This window comes from Petaurus breviceps, unplaced genomic scaffold (assembly GCF_028583685.1).
Source record: "Petaurus breviceps papuanus isolate PSGF00001 unplaced genomic scaffold, PetGlider_PUasm1.0 98, whole genome shotgun sequence".
In the NCBI taxonomy this organism is placed as follows: domain Eukaryota; kingdom Metazoa; phylum Chordata; class Mammalia; order Diprotodontia; family Petauridae; genus Petaurus; species Petaurus breviceps.
In genome coordinates this window covers 17,598,244-17,613,730 of record NW_027187460.1, presented here as the reverse complement: position 1 = coordinate 17,613,730, position 15,487 = coordinate 17,598,244, and the positions used below count along the sequence as shown (strand labels likewise).

Here is a 15,487-nt window from a genome sequence, read left to right as displayed (position 1 = left end):
AAGAAAGAAAGAAAGAAAGAAAGAAAGAAAGAAAGAAAGAAAGAAAGAAAGAAAGAAAGAAAGAGAGAGGAAGAAAGGAAGGAAGGGAGGAAGGAAGGAAGGAAGGAAGAAAAAGAAAAAAGAAAGAAAAGAAATGTTTAGTAGAAAAAAATAAAAATGTAGAATAGAAAAAAACACAGCCAAAGAAAAAACAAAATGTATCTATGTGGCATTAAATCCAGACTCATCTGACAGAGAACTAACTAAAGTTGGGGAAAGAAGCTCAGTTTGGTTTCTTGTGGTTAAGGCTGGGTGTCATGAATTAGCCTGTTGTCAGTAGAAGCACATGAGCATTCCCAATGGTGTCACAGAATGAAATCACATCAAAATCATTGCTTGCCCCCAGTCATTTATATACCACTGAATACCTGCTGACTCCTTTTCAGACTCTGGGATGTGGCCCATCTGGACGCAGTGACTGCACCTCAGCAAGGTGCTTGGTGTTCTCTTCTTGTCTCCTTCATTCTGATTCTAACTCTCTTTTATCCATTTTTATCCTCTTCTTTTCAAACTAAAGGTCTGACTTCTCTCTCCACTGTCCATTATCTTTGTTCTGCCTGCTCTAAGGAGCAAGATTTATCCTTTCTTGGACGTTCCTCTTTTCCACATTACAGGTAAAAACCCAACTCTTGCAGTGAATTCCGACTTCTAGTTCCAGAAACATAAGCATCTAATACATTCGGAGAAGCATGCTAGGTTCTAGGGTTAGATAAAACGTGGTCTGTGTTCTCTTGGAGCTCTGCCTTTCCTGGGATGCGGGTGTGGATTGCAGTGAATGGTGAGAATGTGGGAGCAAATTTACTTTACTCTCATTTCTGTAGATAATCAAATTATAGAGCTATAAGAATGTAACCCAGGAGAAGAAATTTGACCCCTTCCTTCCAAGTCCTCTATAGTATCAATCTTGTGATAAATGCATGGGCACAAGCTAGAAGTCAGTTACTTTTATAAGGAGACATCTCATTAACTCTCATATGCAGGGTAGGCCTCTGTTCTCCCTCAGGCTCATTCCTGGATAATTTTAGAAGCCTTTGAAGTTAGGATAAAGTAAACTGTTTACCCCTGGCTTTATTTACATAGATATTTCTGGCAAAAACAACTTCACTGGGTTTTGGTTATGTGGCAGCTTTAAACTGGCTTGTAGAAATGTGAATGTATATTTTCTATCTGGGAGCCAACCCAACTGTTGATATAGTGCTTATCTATTTTTTTCCAGTAAATGTTTCCAGTCTGACAGCTGGAGAACTTTACTAAATTGTTTAGTTTTAAGAACAATATGGTCTAGCTTAAGGAAGGCCAACACAATCACAGAAGGAGAGAAGTTGAGTGGCATCTAGTCCAACCAGGAGTTGTCAAATCAATTAATGAAGCAGCCAACATTTATTAAGCACCTACTGTATGTCATACACTTGTGTGCTGGGCCAAAATTCCCTTCTTAGGCACTCCTGAGAAGTGCCCACCCCACCTGTCCTTGAACTCTTCCAGTGAGGGAAAACTTACTTCACTCTGGAGGTAACCCATTCCACTTTTAGATAGCTCTAATTTTTAGAAAGATTTTCATTTTATCAAGTCAAAATCTGCCTCTGTACAACTTCTTTCTGTTGTTCTTAGTTCTACTCTTTGAGAGCAAGCAGAATTAGGCTAATTTTTCTTCCACATGACAGACTTTCAAATGCTTGAAGTAGGATGTAGTGCATAGAGGACTAGGCCTAGATCCATGAAGATATGAGTTCAGATCCAGCCCCAGACATTTCCTAGCTGTGTGACCCCAGGCAAGTCACCCAACTTCTACCTGCCTCAGTTTCCTTAAGTGTAAAATGAGGATAATAGTAGCACCTACCTCAAGGATTATTGTGAAGATCAAATGAGATAATATTTGTAAAGCACATGCATAAGTAAAGTGGGTGCTTAATATATACTTATTCTCTGCCATCCATAACCCCTCTTCTTCAGCCTAAACATCCCTAGTTCCTTTAACTGGTCCTCATATGGTTTAAACTTGTGTTTTTCACTATTAGGCTTGCCTTCTTCTGGATTTTTGTTGTACATTTGTTTCAGTCGTGTCTGGTTCTTCATGACCTCATTTGGGATTTTGGGGGGCAAAGATACTGGAGTGGTTTGCCATTTCCTTCTCCTGTTCATTGTTTTTTGTTTTTTACAGATGAGGAAACTGAGGCAAAAAGGGTTAAGTGACTTGCCCAGGGTTACATGCCCCTCCTATGTATCTGAGGCTGGATTTGAACTCAGGAAGACAAGTCTTCCTGACTTCAGACCCAGAGCTCTATTCACTGCACCACCTAGCTGTCCCTTCTCCTGGTCACTCCCCAGATGAATAATGTCCTTCCTAAAGTGTGACACCTAGATCTGACCCCTGTAATTTGGATATGATGTGATTAGGGCAGGCTACAAAGAGATATTATTTCATTGGTCATAGGCTACAATGCTTTTCAATAAGGCTTAGTAGTGTAGCCTTGAACCAAACAACTGGCGTCCTCTGCGGCTGCCGATGAGGAATTTGTAAGACCTTTTTCTTAGAGTCCCTGCCTTACCTGCTGTTGTGTAATGTGATTCCTCTGGCATCCAGGGTCTCCTGACCGCACACTACCAAACTCTCTTTTTGCTCCTTTTCATCACAGCCACAGTATCCATAGAATCTTAGATTTGGAAGGAATCTCAGAAGTTGCCTTGTATAAGACCTTGTTTGATCCAAGAAACTGCCATACAAAAATCCCTGAGAATTAGTGATCTGGCCCTTTCTGGAAGATCTCCAGTGGTGGGGAACTCGTTACTTTTCCTATTTCTTTGATAACTCACAAGCAAAGGTTGTCAGCCTTCTGTAAGGAGACATCCCATCAACCATCATATGGACATGCTCTGCTCTTGCCTCGCTAGTAAATTCCTGGATCACTCCCAGGGAGATGGCCCGTGCATTTTCCAACAGCTCTAATTTTTACCAAGTTCCTTCTTATATTGAACTAATATCTTTCTTTGTGGTGGTAATGTGTTTATCTCAACTAGAGTCCTAGACTGGAATATAAGGGACCTGGGGTCTAGCCTTATTTCTATCATTAACCAGCTGTATGCCTTTGGGCAGCATGGATTCAGAGACACTTGGGTTCGAGTCCCACTTTTGACATACACTGGCTGTGTGACTGTGGGCACTTGAAAAAAAAAACAAACCTCTGTTCGCCTCAGTTTCCTTATCTGTAAAATCGAGATAGTAATAGCACCGACCTCTCAAAGTTGTTGTGAGTTTCAAATGAAGTAATATTTGGAAAGTGCTAAGTACAGTGTCTGCTACATAGTAGGAAGCATATAAATGTTAACTGTCGTTATTATTGTTATGTAATGGTTGTAAAGGGATTAGCACAATGCCTAGGACATAATGGAAGCATAATGAATGCTTATTCCCTTCTTCCTTCCCTTATTAACATCCTGTGTTCTAGGGTCCTTTCTCAGTTTATACTCTATGTTTTAAAATTCTGTGATTACATGAATATAGCTAACCAAAAATCTACTCTCAGGCCATCCTTTGGTTTTCGCCTTCCCATAGTGGCTAAAACTGCATAAGAACCTCTGTCCACCAAGAAATCCAGCAGGTGTGTGTCTGCCCAGCTGACTTCATGTGTGTCCAAGGGCAGGCATCTTGGTCTCTCCTGGTGAAAGGGAGGGGATGGTTATGGTGACTGGGGTGGGTTTAAAGTGCTACTAAACTGTGTTCAGTATCTTTACTTCTATAACATATGGAAACTGAGTAAGCCTTTCACATCATTGTCTCTTACAGAAAATGCCTTTATGGGGAATGATCTTGTCGGACGCTTTGTAAAGTTGATCCAGAGCGGTGGCTTCCAGCTTCATTTAGATTCCAAGACTTTCCCAGCAGACACTATTATACAATTCCTCCAAGGAGATTCCTTTGACATATCTCCAAGTGTGCAGTTTGGATGCAAGAAAGGATTCCAAAAGTACTCACCACCAGGCAAAACAGTTCTGTATTCCCCTGGATGTGGTAGGTTGATTTCTCTCTTCTTCTCTAAGGACCAGGGAGGCACAGACAGCAGCTCCCAATAATATCTCCTCTTATTTCCATCTCTATCTCATTCTTTCTCTCTCCTTTCTCCCCTACTCCATTATTTCTATTTTTCTCCCTCTCTTTCTTATCTTCTCCCTCTTCAGTTCCTTCCTCTCTTTACCTCTTTCTGTCTCTTTCCTTCTCCGTCTTGCCCTTCCTATCATCATGTGGTTTGAATTAAACAAAGCTATCCTAAAGACAAAATGACATAACTCTAGAACCAAGATCAAAGGCTGCTACTTATATGATATAATTTTGTAGATCAAAGATTCTGGAAGGGACTTTGGAGATCATTCTTTCCAACCCACGCAGAACAATGAATGAATGAAAAAGCATTTAAGTGCTTACTATGTGATAGATACTGTACTAAGCAGTGGGGATGCAAGTACAAAAATCAAGACAGTCCCTGCCCACAATGAACCTCTATTCTTTTAGGAGAAGACAACATATATAGAGGAAGGAGGAGTGTTTTGGTGTAAGAAGTCATGGGGTTGGTGAATAAAGTTATAGAACAATTGATGGGCACACTCATTCCATGGTTTGAGTATAGTTTCTAAAGTTATATATGGAAAAGGATGATGATGTTGGGTTGTTGAATAGGTATGGCATTTAGACATGGTAAAGGCTCACCAGTCAGAAACCTGGGGACCCAGAACCATTTAGTAGGATCTGGAGCACAAGAGCATGGCAGTGAAAATGTTCGGGGAAGCCCAGTGTGTGGGGGTCTGGGTGACATGGAGGAGTGATGGCTCCATCTGACCTGATCACAATCAGTGGGAAGAAAAAGGGCAAACCAGATCTCAGAGGAGTCCTGGGTTGGTTCCAAGGTAGGAGGAGGAAGGTCCGCCATACTCGTTTGAGAGGCTGCCCTTTGGATGTAGAGCATTAATGCATCAACTCTCACCATTCCATGCATCAGGGTAACTTGGGGTGCTGAAGAACACCAGATATTTGTAGGGAGGAATTGTGTCAAACTCAAGAGATCTGATTAGATTCCTTTCTAGAAGGTCATAGGCAAGGAGCTATTACCCACCAAAGTTGCATGGCCTCTGAGGTCCCTTCTATGTCCATAATCCTATCGTTTTTGCATATGAGGAAACTGAGGCGCAGGGAATTGGGTGGCACAAGTATTAATCAGCAGAGATGAGCTTTCAGTTTACATCCTCTATCTCCAACGTTAGTGCTTATTTTCACTGTTTCATAGGAGATGGAAGTTTCTATCCATGAAAGCTTTCTGGCAGATTCCAGAAAAGGGAGGAGTGGTCATAAAGCAGAAGCAGCATGCTGTAAGAAAGACCAGGCCAGAAAATGCAGGATTTTGTCTGTTGGTTTTTCCCAGGAATACTCCATGTTATCCCAAGCAGTGCCCTTAGCCTCTCTGTGTTTCTCTCTGTTTCCTCCTTTGTAAGGAAGGATAGTCTCACCGTCTCCCTCAGAGTGGCATTTTGAGGACTGAATTGGACAAACCTTAAAGTGCCATAGAAATGGGAATGGGTGCCATGATTATCAGTGTGGGTGATGTGTTTAGTTTTTTGAGACATTCAGCAGTTTGGTTAGATCAACATGTGGAGGGAGCCCCACTGACCCCATCTGGGAAGTTTTAGGCACAGTCTTTTGTGGCTTTGGAGAAAACTGATTTTTAATTAAAATTCAATGAAACTGTTGGCTTCTCTCACTTCATAAGTAGCTTTGGAAACCATTTTCCCCAGAATGGAGCTGATTTTTTTCCCCCAGGGAGGCTCAAGCTGAAATCTTGATTTATCAGCCCTCTCTGTATGCAAACAGATCACTGAATACACAGGGAAAAGCATTTTATTGGGAATGGAGAAATACAGGGCTTTCTGATTCTTCCTCCAAAAGAGTTCTTACCCCCCTTTTTTGTATCATGGACCCCTTTGGCAGGTTGGTGAAACCTATAGACCCCCTTCTCAGAGTAATGTTTTTAAGTGCGTTAAGAAATAGAATTATAAAGGAACCCAAAGATTAATGAAAATAAAGACTTTTTTTTTCCATCTGAGTTTATAAGCCACTTGAACTCTATCCATGAATCCCAGGTTAGGAACCCTTGTTCCAATGCATTGTTAACTAGACTCAGGCCTAGCTTTCTGCCAATTTCTAAAACCTCCTTAGAATTTCAAATTCCGTGTCAGGGTGGAACTGCCACTGAAGTTCATTATATATGAAAATGAATTCACTGTAGACTCTTAGAGTTGGAGGGGGCCTTAGTGGTTATCTGTACCCTCAAATCTCAGCACTATCTGCTACCTATGAGCAAGTCATCCCTCTGGTTGTCAGTTTTTGTGACCTGTAAAATCCAGTTCAGTTCAACCAATACTTATTCAATGCCCACTCAGTGCATGTGCCTTTGAAGGGTTTTTCTCAAGGCCTTCTCATACTGCAAATGTGGCTGTTCTTGGCCAGGATGTCCCTACTACATTCCCTGGCAGTGACCTCTCCAGCAGACTCCAGGCTCTCCTCTTTGCCACCATTTTTGCCCTAGGCACCAAATTTTTTAGAAGTATATCTGGCTGCTAGAATTCAAATACATGGTTCTGGGCTGGACCTGACCTCTGCTGCTGCTTCTAGTCTGTGGTTGGGCTTTGAAGTAGCATGAGCCAGGACCTCAGATGGACAGACATCCCCCCGTCCCTCTACGCCCTCACCATAGTGATAACCAAAAGGAAGAAAGACCCAACCCTGAATATAGCACACACCAGGTGCATTTCTTTTGCTTGGTCCCCACTCTATTAACTTTCATCCTTTACTTTATTAAATCCATATAAAGATCCAATCCAAAATATGTCAGTCCCTTTCCTCTCTCCATTAAATACTCTCATTGTAATTAGTTGTAATTGTTTAGCTATTTCCTGCAGCTCTGGCACCAAGAGAAGGTCCAGGGCAATCTCCTGCACATAAGCACAAGATGTCACTTGTGACTCCTTCTCTCTCCATGCCCAGTCTCCCATCAACACTTACTGATAATGTCCACGCCTAAATGGGGGATCATAGTGGGAACTGAATGAAGGTATTAGGGTCTTTAGAGGGTGAAAATTCATAGTAAAAGTGGGGGAGGAGTACAGAGAAGAAGAAACAGGGGATCCCAAACGTCAACTTTGCCTCCTCTTCCATTTTATCTAATAACAAAGATAGCTGACCTTTATAAAGGATCACAGATGTGCCCAAGATAGGCTTTATCTCTTATTCCCATTTCCCCTATCTGTAGCTTTCTCACTCATTAAGAATTAATAAACCTACACTCAAGGACACCAACGGTATAGAATGCCCCACGACAATTATACAAGAACAGAGTTAGTAAGACAAAAGATGGCAGCCTTAACCTTTCATGGGTGTCTAGAGAGAGGCTGGTGAAATCTAGCCCTTTCTCTTTTGTGTGGAAGCCTTTGTGACTTGTGGGGGGTGGGGGAGGGACAGACGAGAAGTGTTCCTAATGTAAAATTCACATCTGGAATACAGCTGTGAAAAAATAAGCAAATTCATCGTCCTGTGGAAAAGTGTCATCATCTCAGTCTCATCTGCCGGGGTGATCACTGGGGAGGCTGCTCTGGGGAGGAGGGGCAACCAGTTAGCCCTTTATGATTACCCCAAGGAATGGGGAATTATGGAGGATCAGCTGGGATTGTAGGTTGTGGTTGAGACTGGAATGCCTGGCAGGAGAAGCTGGATAAAACAGGGGAAATGGAGTCTTTGTTTACAACAGCGTTGTTAATGCCTGTGTGTTTACTTGCTTGTCTCTGGTCCAGCCATTGGCCATTCCCTTTGGAATTACCTGCATGCAATGATATTACCAGACTAGTCCATTAAAACCAGAGTCCTAGAGGAGCTGTTTCTCATTTACCAAAGCTTGTTTTCTGCCCTCCCCCTTGTCCATTACTTGTGCTTTTTAGAGGGCTACTTTCCTATTGCTTTTCTTTTGAGTTAGCATTCTGGGGTCCCTGATGTAGACTGCAGAAGCACTCTAGAATTAATAGAATACTTTCTTCACAAAGATATTGTGATCTGATTCATGAGCAGAGCTTTCATTCTCATTTTTGACAAATATGAGAATATACAAACAGCCAGCATGGGAAGATTCTTTCTTTAGCACAGGTTACAAGTTATTTTTTAGCATCAGAGGAATACAGTCATAGAATTAGAACTGGAAGAGACCTTAGAAACCAGTGGGGAAACTGAGGCCCAGAATGATTTGTTCAGGACCACACTGGATTTCAACACAGGTCTTCCTGACTCCAAGTCCAGTGTCCTATTCTGCATAGAAAAATAAGTAGGGTTACTCCTTCAAGCCCACATTAATAACTTAGTAGCTAAACTTTACTTTTAGATTTTAACTTATGCCTATGTTTCATTGGTACAGGGAACTCCCTGTGAGGAAAATCCCTTTCCCAATGCAAATTGGCATCTGTTTTGTAACTTGTGCTCTGAGAGTGGTCAGGGACACTAAAAGGGTCAATGACTTGCTCAGGGTCATACTGGTATATGTCAGAAATGGGACTTGAACCCATACCCTCCTGATTCCAAAGCTAACAATCTATTGCTGTATCATGTCATGTCTATGGGGGATGCCACCTAAAGTGACAAAGAAGAATTTGTGATTACCCTCTCTTGGGGAACTTGACTCCACTAACTCAGATCATAACCTGTCTATGACATGGTAGCTCAATACAGGGAGATTGACTGAAGCATATAAATTGTCAGAGGAAGGATCTGAACCACGACTCCAACTCCAGAACTCTCTCTACCAGGCCATATTGTATCTTTATTATACTTACCTCCAACTGCAAAGTGCTTTACAAATATCTCATTTTATTCTCACAACAACCCTGGAAGTCAGATGCTATTATCCTCATTTTACAGATAAGGCTGAATTTGAACTTGGTTCTTCTTGACTCCACATCCAACATTCTCTCCACTGTGCCATTTGCCCTCAAGAATCTTACATGCTATGAGGGAGGGAGGAGGTGTACACATCTATGGACATACGAAACAAATATGATGCAAACACATGATACTTTGGGGGAGTAATGAGTCATTAGCTTTGAAGGATCTAGAAGGACTTCATGTAAGACATGGGCCCTGAGTTGAATTTTGAAGGAAGTAGAGATGGGGAGGGAGAGCAGTCTAAATGTACTGTGCAAATTCATGGAGGTGGGAAATAAAGTGAATTGTGTGAGGAACAAATAATATAGCCAGTTTGGCTGAACTAAAGAGTATGTGAAGAGGAGTGATGTTTAATAAAACTGTAAAGGTAGGTTGGCTTTAAAATCCAGACAGAAAACTCCATATGGAAGACTAGAAGTAATAAAGAGTCACTAAAGTTTATTGAGCACTGGAATTAAATGATCATACCTATGCTTTAAGAATAATACTTTGGCAGTTCTGCAGATGATGGATTAGGGAGGGGGGAGAAATTAGGAGACTATTTCAATAGTTCAGGTAAGGGGGTGATAGATGCTGTTGTTCAGTTGTGTTAAACTCTTCATGACCTCACTTGAGGTTTTCTTGGCAAAGATACTGGAGTGGTTTGCCATTTCCTTTTCCAGCTCATTTTACAGATGAGGAAGCTGAGGCAAACAGGGTGAAGTGACTTGCCCAGGGTCACACAGCTAGTAAGTGTTTGAGGCAAGATTTGAACTTAGGAAGATGAATCTCCCTGACTCCAGCCCATGCTCTATTTACTGCACCACCTCGCTGGTGATGTCTAAAATATGTGAACGAAAAGAAGGGGGGACAGATGTGAGAAAGGAAGAGTAAACAAGACTTGGCAAGGATGATGAGGAGAGTGAGGAGTCCAGGCTGACTCTCAGCTTAACCCGGATGATAGGAAGGATAATGGTACCTTTAGCAGAAAGAGAGAAGTTTAGAAGAGGGAGGGGTTAGAGGGAAATCCCACACAACTAGGTGAGATGGATGAATACTATTATTTAGTAGTATTATATTATTATTTAGTGCCATCAAAACCAGGACCCGTTCTTTAAAGCAATGGGAAACAACACATTTTTGGACAATATGTTTAGAGGATCAACTGACTTAAAGAAAAGATCAATACTAACTCCCCTTGGGATCCTGATAACCTGGTGGTAACTTTGTAACTTAACATGTTGGTAGTAGAGATCAGCTCAGAGATGGTGGTGGGGGAGCTAGGATTTATGATGAAGGATCATAGAGGAGCAATGCCAAATAGATGGATGGTGGAGCCAAAGGCTGAATTATGAATAGTAAGATAATTAACAAATTATTTAAAGAGCGTTTATATATTCATTTTCAAGAGTAATGGGCTCTTTCTAATAAGATGTGTCTTTCCTACCACTATGAGTGTTCATGAGTATATGAAAATGGGTTTGCATTTCTGCACGTATGCTTGACCTGCAATTTTTGCATTTTGCAGCAGGGACAGAGACTCAGATAAGAGATTTATATACTGATGCCTGAAATAGTTTGTGACTCATCTTCTACAGATTGTTTCCTGTAATTATAGATACAGATGAAGTTTCAGTGGATAGTCAGTAAAGAAGCATTTACTAAGTGATTGTGTGATTGTAATTTACTAAGTAATCCGAAGTTCCAGGCACTGTGCTGAGTGCTGGAAATACAAATACAATTAGCAAGAAGAAAGACAGTCTCTTGACCTCAAGGAGCTTGCAGTCTAGTGGAGGAAGACAGAACATAAAAGGCAGCTGGGAGCAGGAGCAGGAAGAAAAAGGTCCCACTTGCGGGGGGGGGGGGCATGATAGAGAAAGTCCTGGAAAGCAATGAGAAATGGCTGGCCTGGGCAACCCCCTTCTCAGTGGAGGTTCTGGTAAGAGCCACCCAATGAGAGGGAGAGGCTGCAGAGTTAGAGGCTACCTCCAAGACTGCCAGGAGCTTCCAGGATGAAGAGATGGGGCATAGTAAAGAAAATCCAGAGTATAGCCTGGAGAAGAAGGAGCACAAAGGAGAAAGATTCATGCACATGCCTGGGGATAAGCTAGCATGAGGCCAGTCAAAATCACAGACTCTCCCTTTTTCTATATTTATCTGCTCAGAAACCATACCACACCCCTCACCCTTTTTCTTTTGAACTACACACAAAGAAGGGAGTGCACTGAATTGGACAGGTTGCTTAGGCTGGTGTGCTGAATTTGGATTCATAGGACCTGAGTTTGAATGCTGGATCTGCCATTTATTGCCTGTGTGACCTTAGGCAAGTCACTTAACTCTGAGAGCCTCAGTTTCCTCATCTGTAAAATGACGAATTACTGATCTTGGTGGTCCCTTCCAAGCTCCAGATCTATGCTCCCAAGTGAATCCCCAAGAGAATTTCACTGTTTCCTCAAACTTAAGACACACAGACCTCTGCAAGAGTCAAACCAATTGCATACCCATGGAAGGATGGAAAAAAGGCTGGCCCCTGAATGGAGCAGAACTAGGCTTTTCCAGATGCTCAGCTCTGGTGAGCTCATTTGCTACATCAGCATTCTAACTAATGTCATAGGAGCTTTCCCGGCATGGTAAGACAGGAGCCAGTGTGTGTTATCCAACAGAGTTCATACTCTTTGCTGCATTCTTATAGCACCTTCCTGGGGTTTGTCAGAGGAGTGAAGCAATGCCTGATTGCTTATAGCTGCTGGAGGAAGGGGTGGTGGTGGGGGGATCTTAGAAAGTTCTTTCAAAGTCATGTAGCTTCTAGCACTGGAAAGGAGATGCCCAAGGCCCAGCCTTTTCACCCCTTGTGGGGTCAGTCCTACTTAAACTGACAAATGAAGTATAAACAGAAAATACCCAAGTATTTTTCCCTTCTGTAGACATTAACCATCACTGACCTTCAGCTGAAATTTAGGCATTATGAATGCTACAATTTCAGGTTCACTACTGAGATAAGAGAAAAGGTTCAGATATTCTGTGTCTCTTTAATGGCACCTTTCCTGAAGCCCGCCTATGCTTCCAGGATGTTTCCAATCTTACTAGGTCCCTCTCTGGATGGGGGTGTTAACCATATTTACTTATCATGTATTTATTTGTTCTGAGTCCCCTTCCAAGAAAACGTTGGTGCCAGGAGTTTCTCTTCCTTAATAAAGACGATGATTTGTTGTAGGAGAGAAATTTTAGGCAAATTAGAAGTTCCTTGAAAGAGACAATTAGACAGTAGTAGCCCAAGCTTCTTAAAACTTAACATCTATTGGTTTTTCTAAATCTAACTGTGCTTCTGTTCTTTGTACTGAACCAATGATGGAAATCATGTTTGGCCAAGTTTAATTTTACATTTTTCTTTCTACTCTTGCCTCCCTGTAGCTGGGGGAGAAGGAAGGGGAGCTCAGTGTAGTGAGGGGTGTCATTAATTCTAAGAGCACTTATTTGAAAGCTAATCACCGTTCCAGAGATGAGTTTGGCTTTGGGCTTACTATTTCTCAGCCTGACTCATATGGGTAATGAAACTGGGCCCTTTTAGGGAAGAAATGAATTGTCAGTAGTAGGCTGGAAGGCACATTATATAATTTCCCAGATGTGGCTCTGGTTTTAAGCTTACTTCGAATGTGAAGCCTGAAGTCATACTGTATCTGGTAACTCAGCCCCTAGATCTAGGTGGCAGATATTGGCCTCTTATGCCTTGCTTTTTTGATGAACAAAGCTGCATTGAATTTCTGGCCATCGTGCATTTTCATTATCTTCATCATCATTAGAACACTTCTCTGGTGGCCTCAATTATCTAGAAGATTGGAAAGAAATTTCAAAAGGCCTGTGAGCAGCCAAAATAGAAGTCACAAAGTCTATGTTCTAAAGTTCATGCCTTTTACACATAAGAGAGTCCCTTGGGCCTTTAGTCACAGACAATTTTCTCCATATTAGGCAAAATTTCAACAAGTTTGATCATTTCCAATCTGCAGCATGAAAAAGGTGGTTTAGAAGGGGAGTATATTTAAAAGTGGATTGGCTAAGTGGTGCAGTAGATAGAGTACCAGGCCTGAAGACTCATCTTCCCAAGTTCAAATCTCGTTTCAGACACTTATTAGTTGTGTGACCCTGCACAAGGCACTTTGCCTCAGTTTCCTAGTCTGTGAAATGAGCTGGAGAAGGCAATGGCAAATCACTCCAACGTCTCTGCAAAGAAAACCCTGGAGTCACAAAGAGTAGGGTAGGAATGAAACAGCTCAAACAACACATATTTAAAAGTAATGAGTAGTAAAATGTAATGAAAGTAATGAACATTTTCAGAAACAAGCTCTCAAAAAGCACGACAGTCCAATGTCACTTAGGGAAGGGATCTTTTATGCCTCATTACATGCTGAGGGCAGTATTACAAGTCAACAAATCAGCAAGCATTTATTATATATGCTGGGCACGAAGATACAAAGAAAGGCAACTTGGTTAGTTACATGAGCCCCAAACGCCATATTACATTCTAAGTGCATTAGAGTTGAAAAATAAGCTGTTATGTAAGATCTGAGGGCACAAGGCATTACCAATGGAGGGATCAGGGAAGACTTCTTGGAGGAGGTAGTAACATTTGAGAAGGGCTTTAAAGGGAATAAGGGAAGAAGCAGAGGGCCTTACCTGTGGATCTTCTGGTTGGTCTCCTCATCTCAAGTCTCTCCGTCCCCACTCAGCTTATCAAAGTGCAAGTCTGGACACGTCATTACTCCACTCAATAAGCTCCAATTACTTCCTAATTATCTCCAGAATCAAATATGGCAGAATCAAATAAGGGCATTCAAAGCCCTTCAGAGACTTATTGTACTCTTTCCTACACACTTTATAACTCAGCTATCCTGACTCTTGCAGTCCAGCTATTATGTGATCAGGGGGTGGATTGGAAGAGGAAGGAGGATTTGAAGGAGGGAGAGATTGGAGGCAGGGAAACCTGTTAGGAATTTATTTCAGCGTCCAGAGGGGCTGGTAACGAGGGTCTAGAATGGGGGGGCGGTGACAGTGGAAACAGGGAAGAGAGGATGAAAGCCATAGATCTCTGACCTTTATCGGAGATGCTTTTGGTAGTAATCGGTTAACCTGTTAAAGACTTCTAAGTCTTTGGGAATTTCACCTGCCTCTGTCCTTTGCTGCTGCAGCCTAAAAGCTTAGATGGAATTCATACTAGTTCTCATTTTTTTCTCTTCCTTTGTAGTTGTTTGCCCTGAAGGCAGCTACTTTCTGGATGAAGAGTGTGTCCCCTGTTCTCTGGGATTCTACCAAGAGCAGCCAGGCAGCTTGGCCTGTGTCCGCTGTCCCGCAGGCAGATCTACCCTTTCATCTGGAGCTTTCAGCCAAAGTCACTGTGAGTGAAGGCCTCAGGACCTGCTTCAAAAGGGAGCTGTCCCTATTCAGTACCCTTCTGGCTGCTTGCTGTGCTTCCAATTTCTCCCCACTCTAATCCGTGCTCCACAGGACTACCAAGGTGGTTTTCCTAGATTGGTCTATATCATTCCTCCACTCAGCACACTCTGGTGACTACTTGTAGCCTCTGGAATCAGATACAAACTTCTCTGTTTGGCGTTCAAATCTCTTTATGACCTGACACAGCTTCCCCTTCTAGCCTTACTATACACACACTCCACAGGCTAGAAGAACTCAACTTTTTACTGCTTCTTATCTACGATACTTCCTCTCCCATATCTGTGCTATTTTTTACACTACTGATTTTCCATGCCTTGAATATACTCCTATTTTACCTCTCCCTCTTAGAGTCCCTAGGTTCCTTCAAGACTGGGTCCAAGCTGTCCCTACCACATGAGGTTGTTCCTGTTTTCCCTGTCTCTTAGTGCCTTCCCCCCTCCTCCTCCCGTATCTATTTTGTGTTGTGATTGTTGAGTTGTTTCAGGTTGTATCCAACTCTTTGTGACTCTGTTTTGGGTTTTCTTGGCAAAGACACTGCAGCAGTTTGCCATTTCTTTCTCCAGCTCATTTTACACATGAGGAAACTGAGGCAAACAGGGCTAAGTGATTTGCCCGGGATCACACAGCTAGTAAAGTGTCGGAGGCTGCATTTGAACTCAGGTTTTCCTGACTCTAGGCCTGGTACAATACATCGTGCCACCTAGCTGTCCATCTACTTTTGTATACACCTGTATGCATATACAGGTATTTTGTAGGTACCTGCATATGCAAAATAGGCCATACTTAATCGCCCCTCCCTATAGAATGGAAGCTGTTTGTGGGCAGAAGTGGTTTAACTTATGTCTTTGTATCCCCAGTGCTTAGCACGGTGCCTGGGACAAGCCTGTTAATTACTGACTGATTAGTTGATTAATCAATACTCCCTGTCCTCAAGGAACTGACAGTGAAATGGGTACAAAATGTATACAAATAACCATGAATCAAGGTGATGGACTGTCTGTGATAAAACATAGCTGAGCCAGCCAAAGCACTAAAAATATTTAAAGGAGGGAG

At 42.2% G+C, this 15,487-nt stretch overlaps 1 protein-coding gene across 1 annotated transcript in view; it reads left to right on the top strand.

Annotated features, from left to right (window-relative positions):
- TG (thyroglobulin) overlaps positions 1-15,487 on the top strand; it is a 382,541-nt gene that overhangs the window by 71,875 nt on the left and 295,179 nt on the right. Inside the window, exons 20-21 of the mRNA XM_069081298.1 lie at positions 3,824-4,048; positions 14,226-14,375. Of these exons, the coding sequence (XP_068937399.1) occupies positions 3,824-4,048; positions 14,226-14,375 (375 nt within the window). The remainder of the gene's footprint in view (positions 1-3,823; positions 4,049-14,225; positions 14,376-15,487) is intronic.